The sequence below is a fragment of the Pelodiscus sinensis genome, chromosome 3 (genome assembly GCF_052426305.1).
Source record: "Pelodiscus sinensis isolate ZL-2025 chromosome 3, ASM5242630v1, whole genome shotgun sequence".
Taxonomy (NCBI): domain Eukaryota; kingdom Metazoa; phylum Chordata; order Testudines; family Trionychidae; genus Pelodiscus; species Pelodiscus sinensis.
In genome coordinates this window covers 2,515,046-2,530,696 of record NC_143054.1, presented here as the reverse complement: position 1 = coordinate 2,530,696, position 15,651 = coordinate 2,515,046, and the positions used below count along the sequence as shown (strand labels likewise).

The 15,651-nt window shown below is 70.4% G+C and overlaps 2 protein-coding genes across 2 annotated transcripts; one reads left to right on the top strand and one right to left on the bottom strand.

Moving 5' to 3' along the window:
* Positions 1–1,740: 1,740 nt before the first annotated feature.
* PREB (prolactin regulatory element binding) lies at positions 1,741–10,643 on the top strand. The gene is made up of 9 exons (XM_075914505.2): positions 1,741–1,918; positions 3,661–3,862; positions 5,937–6,154; positions 7,930–8,010; positions 8,298–8,422; positions 9,156–9,329; positions 9,424–9,496; positions 10,055–10,214; positions 10,301–10,643. The coding sequence occupies exons 1-9, from the start codon at positions 1,787–1,789 to the stop codon at positions 10,393–10,395; spliced, it is 1,260 nt and encodes a 419-aa protein (XP_075770620.1). The 5' UTR covers positions 1,741–1,786; the 3' UTR covers positions 10,396–10,643.
* Positions 10,644–10,811: 168 nt separating this feature from the next.
* ABHD1 (abhydrolase domain containing 1) lies at positions 10,812–15,635 on the bottom strand. Its single transcript, XM_089776961.1, has 9 exons — positions 15,439–15,635; positions 14,385–14,545; positions 14,084–14,266; positions 13,924–13,969; positions 12,094–12,206; positions 11,826–11,999; positions 11,670–11,718; positions 11,432–11,597; positions 10,812–11,359 (listed from the first exon to the last, which is right to left on the bottom strand). Exons 1-9 carry the CDS (start codon positions 15,631–15,633, stop codon positions 11,145–11,147), a joined length of 1,302 nt encoding a protein of 433 aa, XP_089633087.1. The 5' UTR covers positions 15,634–15,635; the 3' UTR covers positions 10,812–11,144.
* Between the last annotated feature and the right edge of the window lie 16 nt (positions 15,636–15,651).

The window sequence follows — 15,651 nt, the reverse complement described above, 5'->3', positions numbered from 1 at the left end:
GGGCAGCCGGAGGAGGGGGGCGCTGGCCAGGGCAGGGGAGGGAGCAGCCGGAGGAGGGGGGCGCTGGCCAGGGCAGGGGAGGGAGCAGCCGGAGGAGGGGGGCGCTGGCCGGGGCAGGGGAGGGAGCAGCCGGAGGAGGGGGGCGCTGGCCAGGGCAGGGGAGGGAGCAGCCGGAGGAGGGGGGCGCTGGCCGGGGCAGGGGAGGGAGCAGCCGCAGGAGGGGCCAAGGCCTTGGGGGGGCAGGGACCCCTGCAGAAGTCTGGTGAGGAGCAGGTGTGGGGGGTGCTGGCAGGGGAGCCCAGGGGCTGTTCTGTGAGGGGGGGGTGCTGGCGGGAGGGGGTGATGAAGTGGGGATTGGGTTCACTCTGTTCACTGGTTGTGTTGTGTAACCCCAGGTGTGTGCCTCAGTTTCCCTGGGCGCTGTGCCATGGGAGTTCTGGGTGCGACTTTCACGGAGGGAGGTGCCCCAGGCTGCCCAGCCCGTTCACACTAGGCCAGGCTGTCACCTTGGCCTCGGGGGTGTGACCAGGGGACCCCTTTTGCCTGGCAAGCTGGAGAGAGGAGGGGGCGGGGCTGCCATGGGGCTGGGCAGGGTGCTGGGTGTGTGAGTCTGGGCTGGCTTGGGGGGCAAGGAGGGGACGGGGCCTCTCCCCCCAAGCTGGGCTGTCCTGGCTGCCTCTGGTCCCTGTGCTGACCAGTCTGTGCTGCCCCGTGTCCCTGGGGACCAAGACCCCCCCCCCCGCTGGTGACAGGGGTTCTGGAGGGGGGTCCCTAGGGGGCATTCTGTGAAGGGGGACTGGCGGGGGGCAGCAGGCGGCCTAGGGGATGTATGAGGAGCCGGGCTGGCGAGTGGAGGTGCCAGTGGGGGGGAGGATCAGGGGATGTTCTATGAAGAGCGGGGGGTGGGGGGTTGCCGGTGGAGGGGCTCAAGGGCTGTTCTGTGAGGCCAGGGGCTGCCAGGGCCGGCTACACCACACACCCCGTAGCCAGGAGCACAAAGCAGAGACATGAGGCGGAGCAGAAGAGGACCCCTCCCTCCGCCACGGGCCTGGCCACAGGTTAGGACAGTGCAGGCCTAGGAGCTAGGACCAGCTGCCGACAGTCCGAGGCCAGCGCCCCCCCGGGTGCATGGGAATCTAGAAACTCAGGGCTAGTGCGGCCGCGGAAGGTGAACAAAGTGTTAAGTCCTTCCCAGAGCCCAGAACCAGGGGAGCTGGGAGCCGGCAGCAGGCGTTAAACATCCCAGAGGAGCGATGTCATGGCTGTTAGCCTGCGGAACTCCCTGCCGGGGGACGGCCAGGCCTGCGGGCGGCAGGGGCCGGGTCACTGCTCACGGGACACTGGGCTGGATGGGCCCTTAGTCTGCCGGGTGTGGTGGGGGGCGGGGGCTGGCTCTGGGAAAGGGGGGGCCCTGGGGAGCCCCTGGGGCAGGGGCGAGGCGCAGGGAGAGGATCTGGGGGTCACGGGGTGCGGCACAGGGAGCAGGACCAATGGGGGCCACGGGGGGGCGGGGGCCCACGGGGAGGGACGCGGGGAGGGGTCCCTGGGGGGGCGGGGTCCCGCGGGGAGGGACGCGGGGAGGGGCCCCGGGGGGGGGGCCCTGCAGGTCGGTCTCGCGCGGGACGCGGCCCCTTTAAGGCTCCGCCGGGCCCGAGGCTACGAGGCGCCCCGCACAAAGATGGCGCCGGGCATCACGTGACCCCGGCCCCGCAGTGCTGACGTGTTCGGGCCGCTCCGCGCAGGCGCAGTGGGCGTCGGGGTGTCCGGGAGCCCCCCCCAGGCCGCCATGGGGCCCCGCCGGCCGCTCGAGCTCTACCGGGCCCCGTTCCCGCTCTACGCGCTGCAGCTGCACCCGCGCGGGCTGGCCCTGGCGGCGGGCGGCGGCGGCGCGGCTCGGACCGGAGTCCGCAACGGGCTGGTGCGGGGCTGGGGAGGCGCGGGGGGGGCGGGGCGGGGGCTGGGGAGGCGCGGGGGGGGCGGGGCGGGGGCTGGGGAGGCGCGGGGGGGGCGGGGCGGGGCGGGGGGGGGCTGGGGAGGCGCGGGGGGGGCGGGGCGGGGGGGGGGCTGGGGAGGCGCGGGGGGGCGGGGCGGGGGGGGGGCTGGGGAGGCGCGGGGGGGCGGGGCAGTGAGGAGCCTGGGGGTGCGCGGGGGGGCGGGGCACTGAGGGGTCTGGGGGTGCGCGGGGGGGCGGGGCAGTGAGGGGTCTCGGGGTGCACGGGGGAGCTGGGGGGCGGGGCAGTGAGGGGTCTGGGGGTGCGCGGGGGGCGGGGCAGTGAGGGGTCTGGGGTGCACGGGGGAGCTGGGGGGCGGGGCAGTGAGGGGTCTGGGGGTGCACGGGGGGGCGGGGCACTGAGGGGCCTGGGGGTGCGCGGGGGGGCGGGGCAGTGAGGGGTCTGGCGGAACCTGGGGCAGCTGCGGGGCTTGAGGGGGGGGCAGGGCAGGGGCACCAGCTGAGCTCCATGGGTCCTGCAGTCTCACCCCAATCTGGGCTGTTGTGGCCCCCGGCGAGCCTGTGCGGGTGCTGCTGGCGCGCCGAGGCTCGGGGACGGTGCTAGAGCCTGTGCGAGTGCTGCTGGCGCGCTGGGGCTCGGGGACGGCGCTAGAGCCTGTGCGAGTGCTGCTGGCGCGCCGGGGCTCGGGGATGGCGCTAGAGCCTGTGCGAGTGCTGCTGGCGCGCTGGGGCTCGGGGACGGTGCTAGAGCCTGTGTGGGTGCTGCTGGCGCGCCGGGGCTCGGGGATGGCGCTAGAGCCTGTGCGAGTGCTGCTGGCGCGCCGGGGCTCGGGGATGGCGCTAGAGCCTGTGCGAGTGCTGCTGGCGCGCCGGGGCTCGGGGATGGCGCTAGAGCCTGTGCGAGTGCTGCTGGCGCGCTGGGGCTCGGGGACGGTGCTAGAGCCTGTGTGGGTGCTGCTGGCGCGCCAGGGCTTGGGGACAGCGCTAGAGCCTGTGCGGGTGCTGCTGGCGCGCCGAGACTCGGGGACGGTGCTAGAGCCTGTGTGGGTGCTGCTGGCGCGCCGGGGCTCGGGGACGGCGCTAGAGCCTGTGCGGGTGCTGCTGGCGTGCCGGGGCTCGGGGACGGCGCTAGAGCCTGTGCAGGTGCTGCTGGCGTGCTGGGGCTCGGGGGCGGCGCTAGAGCTGGTGCGGGTGCTGCTGGCGTGCTGGGGCTCGGGGGCGGCGCTAGAGCTGGTGCGGGTGCTGCTGGCGTGCTGGGGCTCGGGGGCGGCGCTAGAGCCTGTGTGGGTGCTGCTGGCGCGCCGGGGCTCGGGGACGGCGCTAGAGCCTGTGCGGGTGCTGCTGGCGTGCCGGGGCTCGGGGACGGCGCTAGAGCCTGTGCAGGTGCTGCTGGCGTGCTGGGGCTCGGGGGCGGCGCTAGAGCTGGTGCGGGTGCTGCTGGCGTGCTGGGGCTCGGGGGCGGCGCTAGAGCTGGTGCGGGTGCTGCTGGCGTGCCGGGGCTCGGGGACGGCGCTAGAGCCTGTGCGGGTATAATCCTGGTATCTGCATTCCATAGGCAGCGAAACGAGCTGCAGGCTCCAGGTTGGCAGGGCTCTGGAGAGCCTCCCTTGGGTTTGTGCGTTGGGGCTCCCAGCCCAACGTGTCTCCAGGCTCCTCTGCCCCATCCCGTCTCTGATGGCCCTGTGCCGGTCTCCCTCTTCTCGCTGCAGCATTTCCTCCAGCTGGAGCAGGTGGAGGGCCAGCTCAGCGCCTCGCTGCTGCACTCCCACGACACCGAGACCCGGGCCACCATGAGCATGGCACTGGCTGGCGACGTCATTGCGGCGGGGCAGGACGCCAGCTGCCACATTCTCCGCTTCCGCCTGCAGGGCCCTGAGGAGAAAAGCTGCAGCAACGCCCCCAGCAAAGCCGGTGAGACGCGCAGCCCCCGGCGCCAGCACAGCCACAGGATCGGAGTCCAGGGGCAGGCGTTGGCAGCACCTAGGCCGCGGGTGCCGTGAGGAAGGGTGGGGCCCTGGCTGGGGGCGCTCCCAGTTGCTGTGTCATGGACTCCCCAGCAGGGGGCGCTGTGAGGAGCGGGGTGCTGGTGGAGAGGAGCTCCTGGCGATTGCAGCCCTGGGCTCTCCCAGCAGGGGACGCTGTGAGGAGCGGGGTGCTGGTGGAGAGGAGCTCCTGGCGATTGCAGCCCTGGGCTCTCCCAGCAGGGGGCGCTGTGAGGAGCGGGGTGCTGGTGGAGAGGAGCTCCTGGCGATTGCAGCCCTGGGCTCTCCCAGCAGGGGGCGCTGTGGGAAGCGGGGTGCTGGTGGAGAGGAGCTCCTGGCGATTGCAGCCCTGGGCTCTCCCAGCAGGGGGCGCTGTGGGAAGCGGGGTGCTGGTGGAGAGGAGCTCCTGGCGATTGCAGCCCTGGGCTCTCCCAGCAGGGGGCGCTGTGAGGAGCGGGGTGCTGGTGGAGAGGAGCTCCTGGCGATTGCAGCCCTGGGCTCTCCCAGCAGGGGGCGCTGTGAGGAGCGGGGTGCTGGTGGAGAGGAGCTCCTGGCGATTGCAGCCCTGGGCTCTCCCAGCAGGGGGCGCTGTGAGGAGCGGGGTGCTGGTGGAGAGGAGCTCCTGGCGATTGCAGCCCTGGGCTCTCCCAGCAGGGGGCGCTGTGGGAAGCGGGGTGCTGGTGGAGAGGAGCTCCTGGCGATTGCAGCCCTGGGCTCTCCCAGCAGGGGGCGCTGTGAGGAGCAGGGTGCTGGTGGAGAGGAGCTCCTGGCGATTGCAGCCCTGGGCTCTCCCAGCAGGGGGCGCTGTGGGAAGCGGGGTGCTGGTGGAGAGGAGCTCCTGGCGATTGCAGCCCTGGGCTCTCCCAGCAGGGGGCGCTGTGAGGAGCGGGGTGCTGGTGGAGAGGAGCTCCTGGCGATTGCAGCCCTGGGCTCTCCCAGCAGGGGGCGCTGTGGGAAGCGGGGTGCTGGTGGAGAGGAGCTCCTGGCCATTGCAGCCCTGGGCTCTCCCAGCAGGGGGCGCTGTGGGAAGCGGGGTGCTGGTGGAGAGGAGCTCCTGGCGATTGCAGCCCTGGGCTCTCCCAGCAGGGGGCGCTGTGGGAAGCGGGGTGCTGGTGGAGAGGAGCTCCTGGCCATTGCAGCCCTGGGCTCTCCCAGCAGGGGGCGCTGTGGGAGGCGGGGTGCTGGTGGAGAGGAGCTCCTGGCGATTGCAGCCCTGGGCTCTCCCAGCAGGGGGCGCTGTGAGGAGCGGGGTGCTGGTGGAGAGGAGCTCCTGGCGATTGCAGCCCTGGGCTCTCCCAGCAGGGGGCGCTGTGGGAAGCGGGGTGCTGGTGGAGAGGAGCTCCTGGCGATTGCAGCCCTGGGCTCTCCCAGCAGGGGGCGCTGTGAGGAGCGGGGTGCTGGTGGAGAGGAGCTCCTGGCGATTGCAGCCCTGGGCTCTCCCAGCAGGGGGCGCTGTGGGAAGCGGGGTGCTGGTGGAGAGGAGCTCCTGGCGATTGCAGCCCTGGGCTCTCCCAGCAGGGGGCGCTGTGGGAAGCGGGGTGCTGGTGGAGAGGAGCTCCTGGCGATTGCAGCCCTGGGCTCTCCCAGCAGGGGGCGCTGTGAGGAGCGGGGTGCTGGTGGAGAGGAGCTCCTGGCGATTGCAGCCCTGGGCTCTCCCAGCAGGGGGCGCTGTGAGGAGCGGGGTGCTGGTGGAGAGGAGCTCCTGGCGATTGCAGCCCTGGGCTCTCCCAGCAGGGGGCGCTGTGGGAAGCGGGGTGCTGGTGGAGAGGAGCTCCTGGCGATTGCGGCCCTGGGCTCTCCCAGCAGGGGGCGCTGTGAGGAGCGGGGTGCTGTCTGGGGGGCAGCTCCCAGCTGCTCTGTGCTGGCCTCCCCCACAGAGGGTGCTGTGGAGGGGGAAGCTGTTGGCTGCAGGGGGAGGTCCCTGCTATGCCAGCCCCAGGGTGCAGATAGGGCCCCGTGGGGTGCTGCCGGCGGCGGGGCTGACGTTGCTCCGTGCGTGCCAGGCGAAGCGGAGAAGGGGCTGCGGAAGCGGAAGGGCCCCGGCCCATCTGAGAAGGGCGAGGGCGACACGAGGAGCGAGACGGGCGCGGTGGCGGTGGAGACTCTGTGCAGCGTCCAGACGGATTTCAGCCCCGAGGCGCTGCAGAAGGCCGTGTGCGTCAGCGCAGACCACTCGCTGCTGGCCACGGGCGGCGCCGACGGCTTCCTCAGAGTCTGGGAGGTAGGAGCCGGCCTGGCCCAGCCCGGGTGCGCTGTGGGCCCCGGGAGCAGAGCCTGCTGCCCTGGGTAGCTGCGTATCCCCACTGGGTGAGCGTTTGGACAGGGCGTGACGCTTCCTGCTGCTGACTGGTGGTGCCACGAGCCACCACCTTCCTCACCTGCCTTCCCCATCCCCGGCCTGGCCGCAGAGCCCTCCGGCGAGTCCCCCGTCGGCGCCCTTCCCACGCCGGGCACGTCCCTCGTGACCCCGTTCCGCTGCCCTTCTCTGTCCTCCTCCCAGTGCCCACGCGCCCTGCCAGCGATGGGGCGGCCAGGCGGGCGTTCCATGGCGTGATTTCTCTGTCTCGCTCGCCCCCCTTTCCTAACGATGCTCACCGGGCTGTTCCCTGCTTGGCCGCGGCGGCGCACGTGGTGGGTGTTTTCAGGGAGCGGTCCCAGGGACGCCCCACTCTGTCTAAATGGGATGTGTCCGGCGCGCGCCACTCTGCGTTCATCGGCGTGGAGTATTCCCTGCCTTCTCCTTGCCCAGTCACCCGGTTCTGAGGCCCTTTTCCAGCTCTCTGCTCTGGGCTTGGCACTTCGCCGCAGTGAGCTCTTTTCTGCCACCTCGCTGCGTACCCGTCCAGGTCATTCATGAATGTGTTGAATTGGTTTGGGCCCAGTACGGACACCTGGGGACCCCACTAGTTACCTCTCTCCCTGTCTTCTAACCAGTGAGCAAGCCACTAGGGCACCTTCCCTCTGATCCCATGAAAACTTACTTTGCTTAAGAGCCTTTGGTGAGGGACCTTGTCAACGGCTTTCTGGAAATCTAAGTGCACTGTAACCACTGGATCCCCCTTGTCCCCGTGTGCTGACCCCCTCGAAGAACTTCAGCAGATCGATGAGGCAGGATTGCCCTTTACAGAAACCCCGTTGACTTTTCCCCAACAAATTCTGTTCGTCCATGTGTCCGGCAGTTCTGTCCTTGACTCTAGTTCCAGCCAGTTTGCCTGGTACTGATGGAATTGCCAGGATCACTCTGGAGCCCTCTGTAAGGATCGGTGTCTCGTTAGTTCTCGTCCCGTCTTCCCGAGGTGCGCCAGCAGCTTTGCGGTTCCGTGCAGTTGGCTGAGAACTCTTGGCTGCACGTGGGATCATCCTGTGACTTAGGGGCAGGGTGTGTCTGTGTGTTCCCAACCCCTCCATCTGGGCCGGCTCTGCAGAACTGTCACCCGGCAGGGCTGGCTCAGGTGTGGGAGTCCCTCTGCCACGGCTGGGCCTTCCCGAGTGCTCCTCCTGTGGCCCCGCCGACTGTGTCACAGGCTGCCTGCTTCTGACACCCTTAGGGAACGCTGCTGCCCCTTCTTGTCTCCTGCTAGCTGCTCTTTGTGGCCCATATTTGTCTCTTGGGCCACTCAGGTGGATTCCAGGACTGGCAGCACCAAGCAGCAGCTACCAATGGTGCCTAGAAGTGGCTAGAAATCAGAGCTGATGCAGGAAGTACTTTTTGCCTGGTGATAGTTAGCCTGTGGAACTCACTGCTTCAGGAAACCAGTGAGGCTTCAAACAGGACTGGCCAGGGGCTGACAAGGCTCCCTGGTGTGGTTAATAACTAACGCTGCGATTTCAGGGCTAAGTGCGTCCCAGTCTCGCCCGTCCCTAGCAGGGGGGAGGGGAGGGACCGGGGACAGGGTTGGTGCGCGTGCATGAGGGGTGCTAGGGATTAGTAGGGGCAGGGCAGGGGAGGCTGTGGGGGGTTTGGCCCGGCCTAGCACCTGAGCCCGGGTCTCTCAGTTCCCCAGCATGAAGAAGCTGCTGGAATTCAAAGCACACGACGGGGAGATCGAAGACATTGCGCTGGGCCCGGACAACAAGGTGAGCAGCTGAGCCAGCGCCGGGGGCCCCCCGCGTGCGCCGGGGGGTGGGGGCCGAGGCCAGAGGGAGCCTTGGGTGGGGGGTTGGGACGATTGGCTCACAGCCAGCCCCAGTCCTGCCCCCTTTCCGGGAAGGTGTCCCACGGCGGGCAGGGAGCTCCGTGCCTCAGACAGGAGAGGAGGGAGTCAGCTTGGACAGACTGGGAGAAACTGAGGCTAAGTTAGCACTCATGGGGGCCGGGGCCCTGCTCTCCCGGGGCGGGGCGAGTCTCACGCTGCGCCTGGCAGGTGGTGACGGCGGGCCGGGATTTCCGGTGCTGCGTGTGGCAGAAGGACCAGCTGGTGCTGCAGCTGCACTGGGACGAGAACGTGCCGGGCGTCCCCGACAAGACCTACCGCTACCAGGCCTGCAGGTAGGGCCCGGGGGCAGGGCTGGGCTGCAGGGTGGCTGCCAGGAGCTTGGTTGGGGGGAGGGCTAGGAGTGAGGCGGGCATGGGCCCTGGGCTGGCGTAGGGGTGGGGCCTGGGCTGAGGGGGGAATTGGGGGTGGGGCAGGCATGGGGCCTTGGGCTGGGCTGATGGGGGGTGGGGGGACTGCGGGGTGGGCCTGGGGCTGGGCTGAGGCGGGCGTGAGGCTGATGGGGGGAGGGAGGGGGAACTGCGGGGCAGGCGTGGGCCTGGGGCTGGGCTGATGGGGAGGGAGGGGGGCAGGGGGATTGGGGCAGGTGTGGGCCCAGGGCTGGGCTGATGGGGAGGGAGGGGGGCGGGGGGACTGGGGCAGGCGCGGGGCTGGGCTGATGGGGATGGAGAGGGGACGGGGCAGGCGCGGGGCTGGGCTGATGGGGAGGGTGGGGGGACGGGGCAGGCGCGGGGCTGGGCTGATGGGGAGGGAGGGGGGACGGGGCAGGCGCGGGGCTGGGCTGATGGGGAGGGAGGGGGGACGGGGCAGGCGCGGGGCTGGGCTGATGGGGAGGGCGGGGGGACCGGGGCAGGCGCGGGGCTGGGCTGATGGGGAGGGCGGGGGGACGGGGCAGGCGCGGGGCTGGGCTGATGGGGAGGGCGGGGGGACCGGGGCAGGCGCGGCCCTGGGGCTGGGCTGATGGGGGGGGCGGGGGGACCGGGGCAGGGCTGACAGGCTCCGGTGCAGGTTCGGGGCGGTGCCGGACCAGGCGGAGGCGCTGCGGCTCTACACGGTGCAGGTGCCCCACAAGCGCGGGCGGCGCCCCCCACCCTGCTACCTCACCAAGTGGGACGGCAAGAGCTTCCTGCCGCTGCTCAGCCAGCCCTGCGGGGCCGAGGTCGTGTCCTGCCTCTCCGTCAGGTGAGGGGCCCAGGCTGCGGGGGGGCGAGAGGGGGTGGGGGGGCCGTGCTGTCCGTGTGTCTGACCAGCTGCTTGGTGCTGTCTGTCCCACCAGTGACTCGGGCACGTTTCTGGGGCTGGGCACAGTGACGGGCTCGGTCGCCATCCACGTCGCCTTCTCGCTGCAGGTAACTGGCTCTGAGGCCGGGCCCCCAGGGCAGGGTGGGGAAGGGGGGTCCCCGGGCAGGGCTGGGCCCCCAGGGCGGGGCCGGAAAGGGGGGTCCCTGGGCAGGGCTGGGCCCCCAGGGCGGAGCCGGAAAGGGGGGTCCCTGGGCAGGGCTGGGCCCCCAGGGCGGGCCGGAAAGGGGGGTCCCTGGGGTGGGGCTGGGAAGGGGGGTCCCCAGGGCAGGGTGGGGAAGGGGGGGGGTCCCTGGGGCGGGGCCGGGCCCATGGGGCTGGGTAGGGAAGGGGGCTCTCTGGGCCAGGCTCCCAGGGCTGAGGGTGTAGAAGGGGGCTCTTCATGTGGGGCTGTGGGGAAGGGGGTTCCCTGGTCGGGGCTGGGCCCCCAGGGCAGGAGCTGTGGGAGGGGGCTCTCTGGGTCGGGTGTGGGGGGGTTCTTCGTGCCAGGCTCCCTTGCTGGGTCCCCAGAGAGGGGGTGTGGGGCAGGTGGATCCCTGGGGCGCCCCTGGGCTGGGCAGGGCCCTGGCGGCTGCCAGAGGCGGTGCCCGTGACCCGCCCCCCCGCAGAGGCTGTACTACGTGCGGGAGGCGCATGGCATCGTGGTGACGGACGTGGCCTTCCTGCCCGAGAGCCCGCGGGGCCGGGAGCTGCTGGCGAAGAACGAGGCCGCCCTGCTCAGCGTGGCCGTGGACAGTCGCTGCAAGCTGCACCTGCTGCCCCCCCGCCGTACGTGCCCCGGGCCCGGGGGTGGGTCCTGCCCTGGCCAGCCCCTGACTCCGGCTGCCCCTGAGCTGTGCCCTTTCCTCCCACAGGCAGCTTCCCCGTCTGGCTGCTGCTCCTGCTGTGTGCTGGCCTGGTGGTGGCCACGGTCCTGCTGCTGCAGCTGGCCTTCCCCGGCTTCCTGTAGGCGCGAGGCGCCCCGCTCGTCAGCCGGCCCTGGGACACACGGGGTGCCCCCCCCACAATGTGAAGCAGCTCAGAGACCTGGTGTGGGGGCTCCGGCCCCGCCCTGCCCACGCAGCCAATGGTGGGATCTGCGAGGAGGCGGGCCGCAGACCGGCTTTGTAGAGACGTTCTGGCTGGGCCAGGGCACGGGGCTGGCTCTGTGGGGCCCCACTGCGACTCGCTGCCCCCATTAAAACCAGTCGGACCTGCCCCGCCCCAGCCTGTCTGTGCCAGGGCCAGCGCGCAGTGAACAGGACGCAGGCAGCCTGCGGCCGGGGGTGGGGACCAGGGGCCCTGGAAGCTGGCTGCTCGTGCGGCCCCGCGGGAGCCATGCCAGCGCCACCCAGCTCGGTCTGTATGTAGCGGGGGTGCACGTGCCAGTGCCCAGGACGTTTATTCCGCACAAATAGAAAAAGTGCACATGATAAAGAGTAGGGGGAACACGGCCCGGGGCTCCCAAAGCTGGGCCCCAGCTGGGCCCCCAGCCCTGAATCTTGGGGGCTGTGTCCCTGCGGGGACCCAGGGATCTGCTGCCTGGCTGGGAACCTGGCCTGGGGCTGGCTGCTTCTCCCTGCCTTCTGCCCCTGGAGGAAATGAGGCAGCTAGTTGAGTGGGGGCTGCCCTGCAGCGGGCAGGTTGGAGGAGGCCCGGCTAGTTCTTGCACCCTGGCCCAGTGCTCCAGAGGGCCCCTGTGGGCTGCCCCCCCCAGTGTCAGTGCCCAGGGGGGGTGCAGCCGGCGCCCGCCCCTGTGCTGCGGCTTAGCTCCTCGCTGTGCTCGAAGGCCGCCGTGATGAACTGGGCGAAGACGTGCTCCATGTAGGTCTCGTGGCGTGGGAAGAGCCCCTTCAGGAAGCCGATGTGCCCGCCGTGCGCCGTCACCAGCAGCGCCACGCTGGGGAGGTGCCGCACCACGGCCAGCGGGATGGCTGGAAGAGAGGGCAGTCAGGAGGCAGCCGGGTCAGCAGGCCCCTGGCCGCCCGGCGGGGCTGGGCACTCACCGTGCAGCGGGGAGAAGGGGTCATCCGCGGCGTTGAGACAGAGCAGGGGCAGGCGCACGGAGTGCACCGTGGACGCGGGGCTGGCGGCGCGGTAATACTCCGTGCACGTCCCGTAGCCAAACACCACAGCCGTGTAGCGCGCGTCGAACTCCCGGATGCTGCGTGCCTGGGGCAGAGAGCGGGGTCAGGGGCTGGGGCCAGAGCGGGGCAGGGGGCGCATGAGCGGGCAGGGGTGTACCTTCAGGATGTGATCCACGTCTACCTTCTCTGCCATCACCTTCCTGTGCCTGCAACATGCCCCACAGTCAGCTGGGAAACAGCCACGCGCCCTGCTAACCCCACGGGCGCCGGGGCCCAGCCCACAGCCCCTCGGGGGGCCAGGCCCCAGCCCCACCTGGTGATGATGCGGAGCAGGTCGGCCGTGAGGTGCCGGTTGAAGAGCAGGCGGTTGAGCGGCTGCTCCAGCGAGTGACTGGTCTCCAGGGCGTCCCAGGGGACGGACACCGTCATGGCAGCCACCAGCCCCGTGTGGCACCCCCGCTGTGCCAGGTAGGTCAGCACCAGGATCCTGGGGACACAGCACCCACACGGGCCTGGGTCAAGGACCCACCCAGGTGCTGCCAGCCTCCCCCTGCCGTCCCCCGGATGCCCCTGCTCCTCACCCGCCTAGCGAGACGCCCACAGCCAGGAGAGGCGCCTGTGGGAGCTGGGCCTTGATGTGCGTGACCACGGCCTGCAGGTCCTCCGTGTTGCTGGCGCAGAAAGCTCTGTGGGTCTAAGAGCACAAGCGGGGCTGGGGGGCAGGGCTGAGGCTGGCTTGGGGCATTCCCCACACAGTGGAAGCGACTCCTGGCTCCTAGCCCCTCAGAGGCCTGGGCAGGGCTGACCCCAGGGGCTGGGCCAGCAGCTCAGAACTGCCCGGCCCAGCTGCCCCCGCAGGAGTGTCCGGCAGGGACCCCTCAGTCGCCCACGCCCAACGTCTGGCCAACCGGCTTGGGCAAGTTATGGCCTGATGCCACCGAGCCCTTTCATTGGGCCTGCAGCTGGCTGCTCCACGTGGCTCCCGCGCTGCCCCCACCCACAACACAGTCTCAGCTGCTTCCTGGAAACTGGCCAATGGGAGTGGTGAGACTGTGCTGGGGGGGGGGGGGGAGCGCACAAAGCTTCCTCCCCCCAATGCAACAAGCTTCATGGAGCAGCCAGCTGCTTTGAGCCTGCCTGAGGGACCCGCTGGGCTGCTGGCTGGGAGCTGCCGGGGTAAGCGACTTCCAGCCAGAGCCTGCAGCTGGCACCTCACTCCCTCCTGCCCCAGGGAACCACCCAAACCCTTTGCACTTCACTGCCACAGACCCTAACTCCTTCCCGGACCCTGCACCCCTCCCCCAGGCACCCACAACCCCTCCCGGACCCTGCACCCCAACCCTCCGTCCCAGGTGACAAACCCCTGCAGCTGTCCCCTGTTCTAATCTCCCTTCTGCACCCCAGTCTGCATCCCAGATCCTGCACCGTCTCCATAGAAGAGTGTGGAGCCTCCACCACGTACCGAAGTCTGAGTGGCCCCTAGCAAAAATTATTGCCCACCCCTGGCTAGGGACACCCGGCCCTGCCCATGCTGGCTACTAGCCATTGATGGACTGATCCGCCATGGACCTGTCTAGTTCTTTTATGAATCCTGTTAAACTCCTGGGCTACGTCTACACTGCAGGCTTCTTGCACAAAAACCTGCAGAGCGTCTACAGTGCACGCACGTTCTTGTGCACGCACGTTCTTGTGCATGTAAATTTACAGTAAAGCATCGGCACAGAGGGCTTCTTGCGGAAGAGTTCCGCTCTCCACGAGGAATAAGCCTTTTTGCACAAGAGCTCCTGCGCAAGCAGGCAGTATGGACAGGTAACGTGGATTTCTTGTGCAAGAAACCCCTATGGCTAAAATGGCCATCAGAGCTTTCTTGCACAAGAACTCTTGTGCAAAACAGTTCTTGTGCAAGAAGCCGGCAGTGCAGTCTCTTTTCTAAGCTGAGCCAGTTGGAAAGGTTCTGTGAGCTGCAGCGACCACTCCTGCAGATGGGGTTCGGGGTCGGCAGCCCATGGATTTACACAGAGGTTGTGGGGTGTTTCTTGCCCCATTGCTGGCACCTCTCCAGCTGGCTCGCATTGTGGTAGCTGGTCTGGGCACTGCTGCCTGCTGAGCTGTTCTCCAGAGAGGCAGAAATGTGTCTCAAGGGGGGGGGGGAGCTAGTTTAGACCCCTTTGTTTTGTCTGTACAGTCGGGACAGCAGCTCCAACCTGCCCGGATCCAGAAGCCTAGCCCTGCCCCCACTGGCTGGGCCCTGGGCCAGGATCTCTGCATGGGGCTGGGCCCCCGCCCCGATGGCTCACTCACCAGCAGCTCCAACCTGCCTGGATCCAGAAGCCTAGCCCTGCCCCCACTGGCTGGGCCCTGGGCCAGGATCTCTGCATGGGGCTGGGCCCCAGCCCCGATGGCTCACTCACCAGCAGCTCCTGCCCTTTGCACCCTCGGTTATTGAGCACAACAGCCCTGCGGAGAGGGGAGACAGATGAGGATCCAGGCTTTCCTCCCCCACGGGCGGCCCCTCCCCCACCCCCAGAGCGCCCACTGCTGCCAGGGCCCCTCGCCCAAAGCACCTCTCACCTGTAGCCCGCGCGGGAGGCCTGCTGCACCATGTGCAGGATGTAGGTGACCTCGCTGGTGCCGGTGAGGCCTGGCAGCAGCAGGACGGTGGGGCGCGTGCCAGGCTCCGGGTAGCGCTGGCTCTCCGCGTTGTCAGCCCAGTCCAGCAGCAGCTGCCCGCCGTCGGCCGTGCGGAGCACCTCGCTGGGGAGGGAGCACAGGGGAGTGAGCTGTGGGCAGGGCCCCCGGGCTCACAGCAGCAGCTCCGGGGGCATGCCCAGCCCCCCGCCGGAGGCAGGCCCAGGGTGGCCCCAGCACGCACCTGCGGTAGGAGACCTGGGGCCGGGACTGGAGGAAGAAACGCAGCAGGGTCTGGAGCCGGCCTTCGAAGCCCCAGGGAGTGGGGCAGAAGGTGGCGCTGACGCTGGGGCAGTGGGTCTCCAGGAAGGTGCAGAACAGCGGCCCGCCCACCAGCTGGGGCCTCTGGGGAGAGAGGGGAGGGAGCTGGGGGGCGGCCCAAGGCGGTGGATGGGCCGGGTCCCCCGCAGCTCCAGCACAGCCGGGTTTGTCCCGTCTGCTCAGACCCCCCGCAGGGCGCAGGCGCTCCCCAGCGCTCCCGCAGTGAGGGGCCTGCGAGGGCAGGGACAGGGCCCCAGCTCGCCCCCAGGCCTCACGTGGCAGGGGCTCTGCGCGGCAGCCCCCGGGCCCTGCTCACAATCGGCCCCCAGGAGCATGGGGGGGGTGCAGCCTGGCAGCGCCCGGGCCCCGGCAGACGGGCGGTGACGGGCCACGTGCGCGCCGTGGGGCCGGGAGGGCACAGCCCAGGTCTGCCAGCTGCCCCTGGGCAGGGCACAGCCCCCCCGGGACCCGCACACAGCCGGGGGGGGGGGACACGCCACGAGCCCCCCCCGGGACCGCACACAGCTGGGGGGGGGACACGCCACGAGCCCCCCCCGACCCGCACACAGCCGGGGGGGGACACGCCAAGAGCCCCCCCCAGACCCGCACACAGCCGGGGGGGGGACACGCCACGAGCCCCCCCCGGGACCCGCACACAGCCGGGGGGGGACACGCCACGAGCCCCCCCCGGGACCGCACACAGCTGGGGGGGGGACACGCCACGAGCCCCCCCCGGGACCGCACACAGCCGGGGGGGGGACACGCCACGAGCCCCCCCCGGGACCCGCACACAGCCGGGGGGGGGGACACGCCACGAGCCCCCCCCGGGACCCGCACACAGCCGGGGGGGGGGGACACGCCACGAGCCCCCCCCGGGACCCGCACACAGCCGGGGGGGGAGGGAGACGGGCCCGGCCGCGACACCGGCAGAGTCAAGGCCGCGCCGGCCCCCCCTGAAACCTCCCCCCGGGCCGGACCTGCGCGACGCGCGCCCAGTAGTAGCCCAGGAAGGCGGCGCTGGCGGCCACCAGCAGCGCCCCGAGCCCGAGCATCTTGCCGCTTCCCGGGCAGCCCCGCCCCGCCAGCCATCTTTGTGCGGGGCAACCCCGCCCCCCACGCAGCGACAGCCATCTTTGTGCGGGGCAACCCCGCCCCCACGCAGCGACAGCCATCTTTGTGCGGGGCAACTC

Bases quoted from the DNA above. Each gene is read 5' to 3' on its own strand.
- PREB (XM_075914505.2), top strand. From the start codon at position 1,787: ATGGGGCCCCGCCGGCCGCTCGAGCTCTACCGGGCCCCGTTCCCGCTC. The intron at 8,011-8,297 runs GTGAGCAGCTGA...TGCGCCTGGCAG, and splicing joins CGCTGGGCCCGGACAACAAG to GTGGTGACGGCGGGCCGGGA. The intron at 9,497-10,054 runs GTAACTGGCTCT...GCCCCCCCGCAG, and splicing joins ACGTCGCCTTCTCGCTGCAG to AGGCTGTACTACGTGCGGGA.
- ABHD1 (XM_089776961.1), bottom strand. From the start codon at position 15,633: ATGGCTGTCGCTGCGTGGGGGCGGGGTTGCCCCGCACAAAGATGGCTG. The intron at 12,207-13,923 runs GTGAGTGAGCCA...TTGTGCTCTTAG, and splicing joins GCAAAGGGCAGGAGCTGCTG to ACCCACAGAGCTTTCTGCGC. The intron at 11,598-11,669 runs GTACACCCCTGC...TCTCTGCCCCAG, and splicing joins ACGTGGATCACATCCTGAAG to GCACGCAGCATCCGGGAGTT.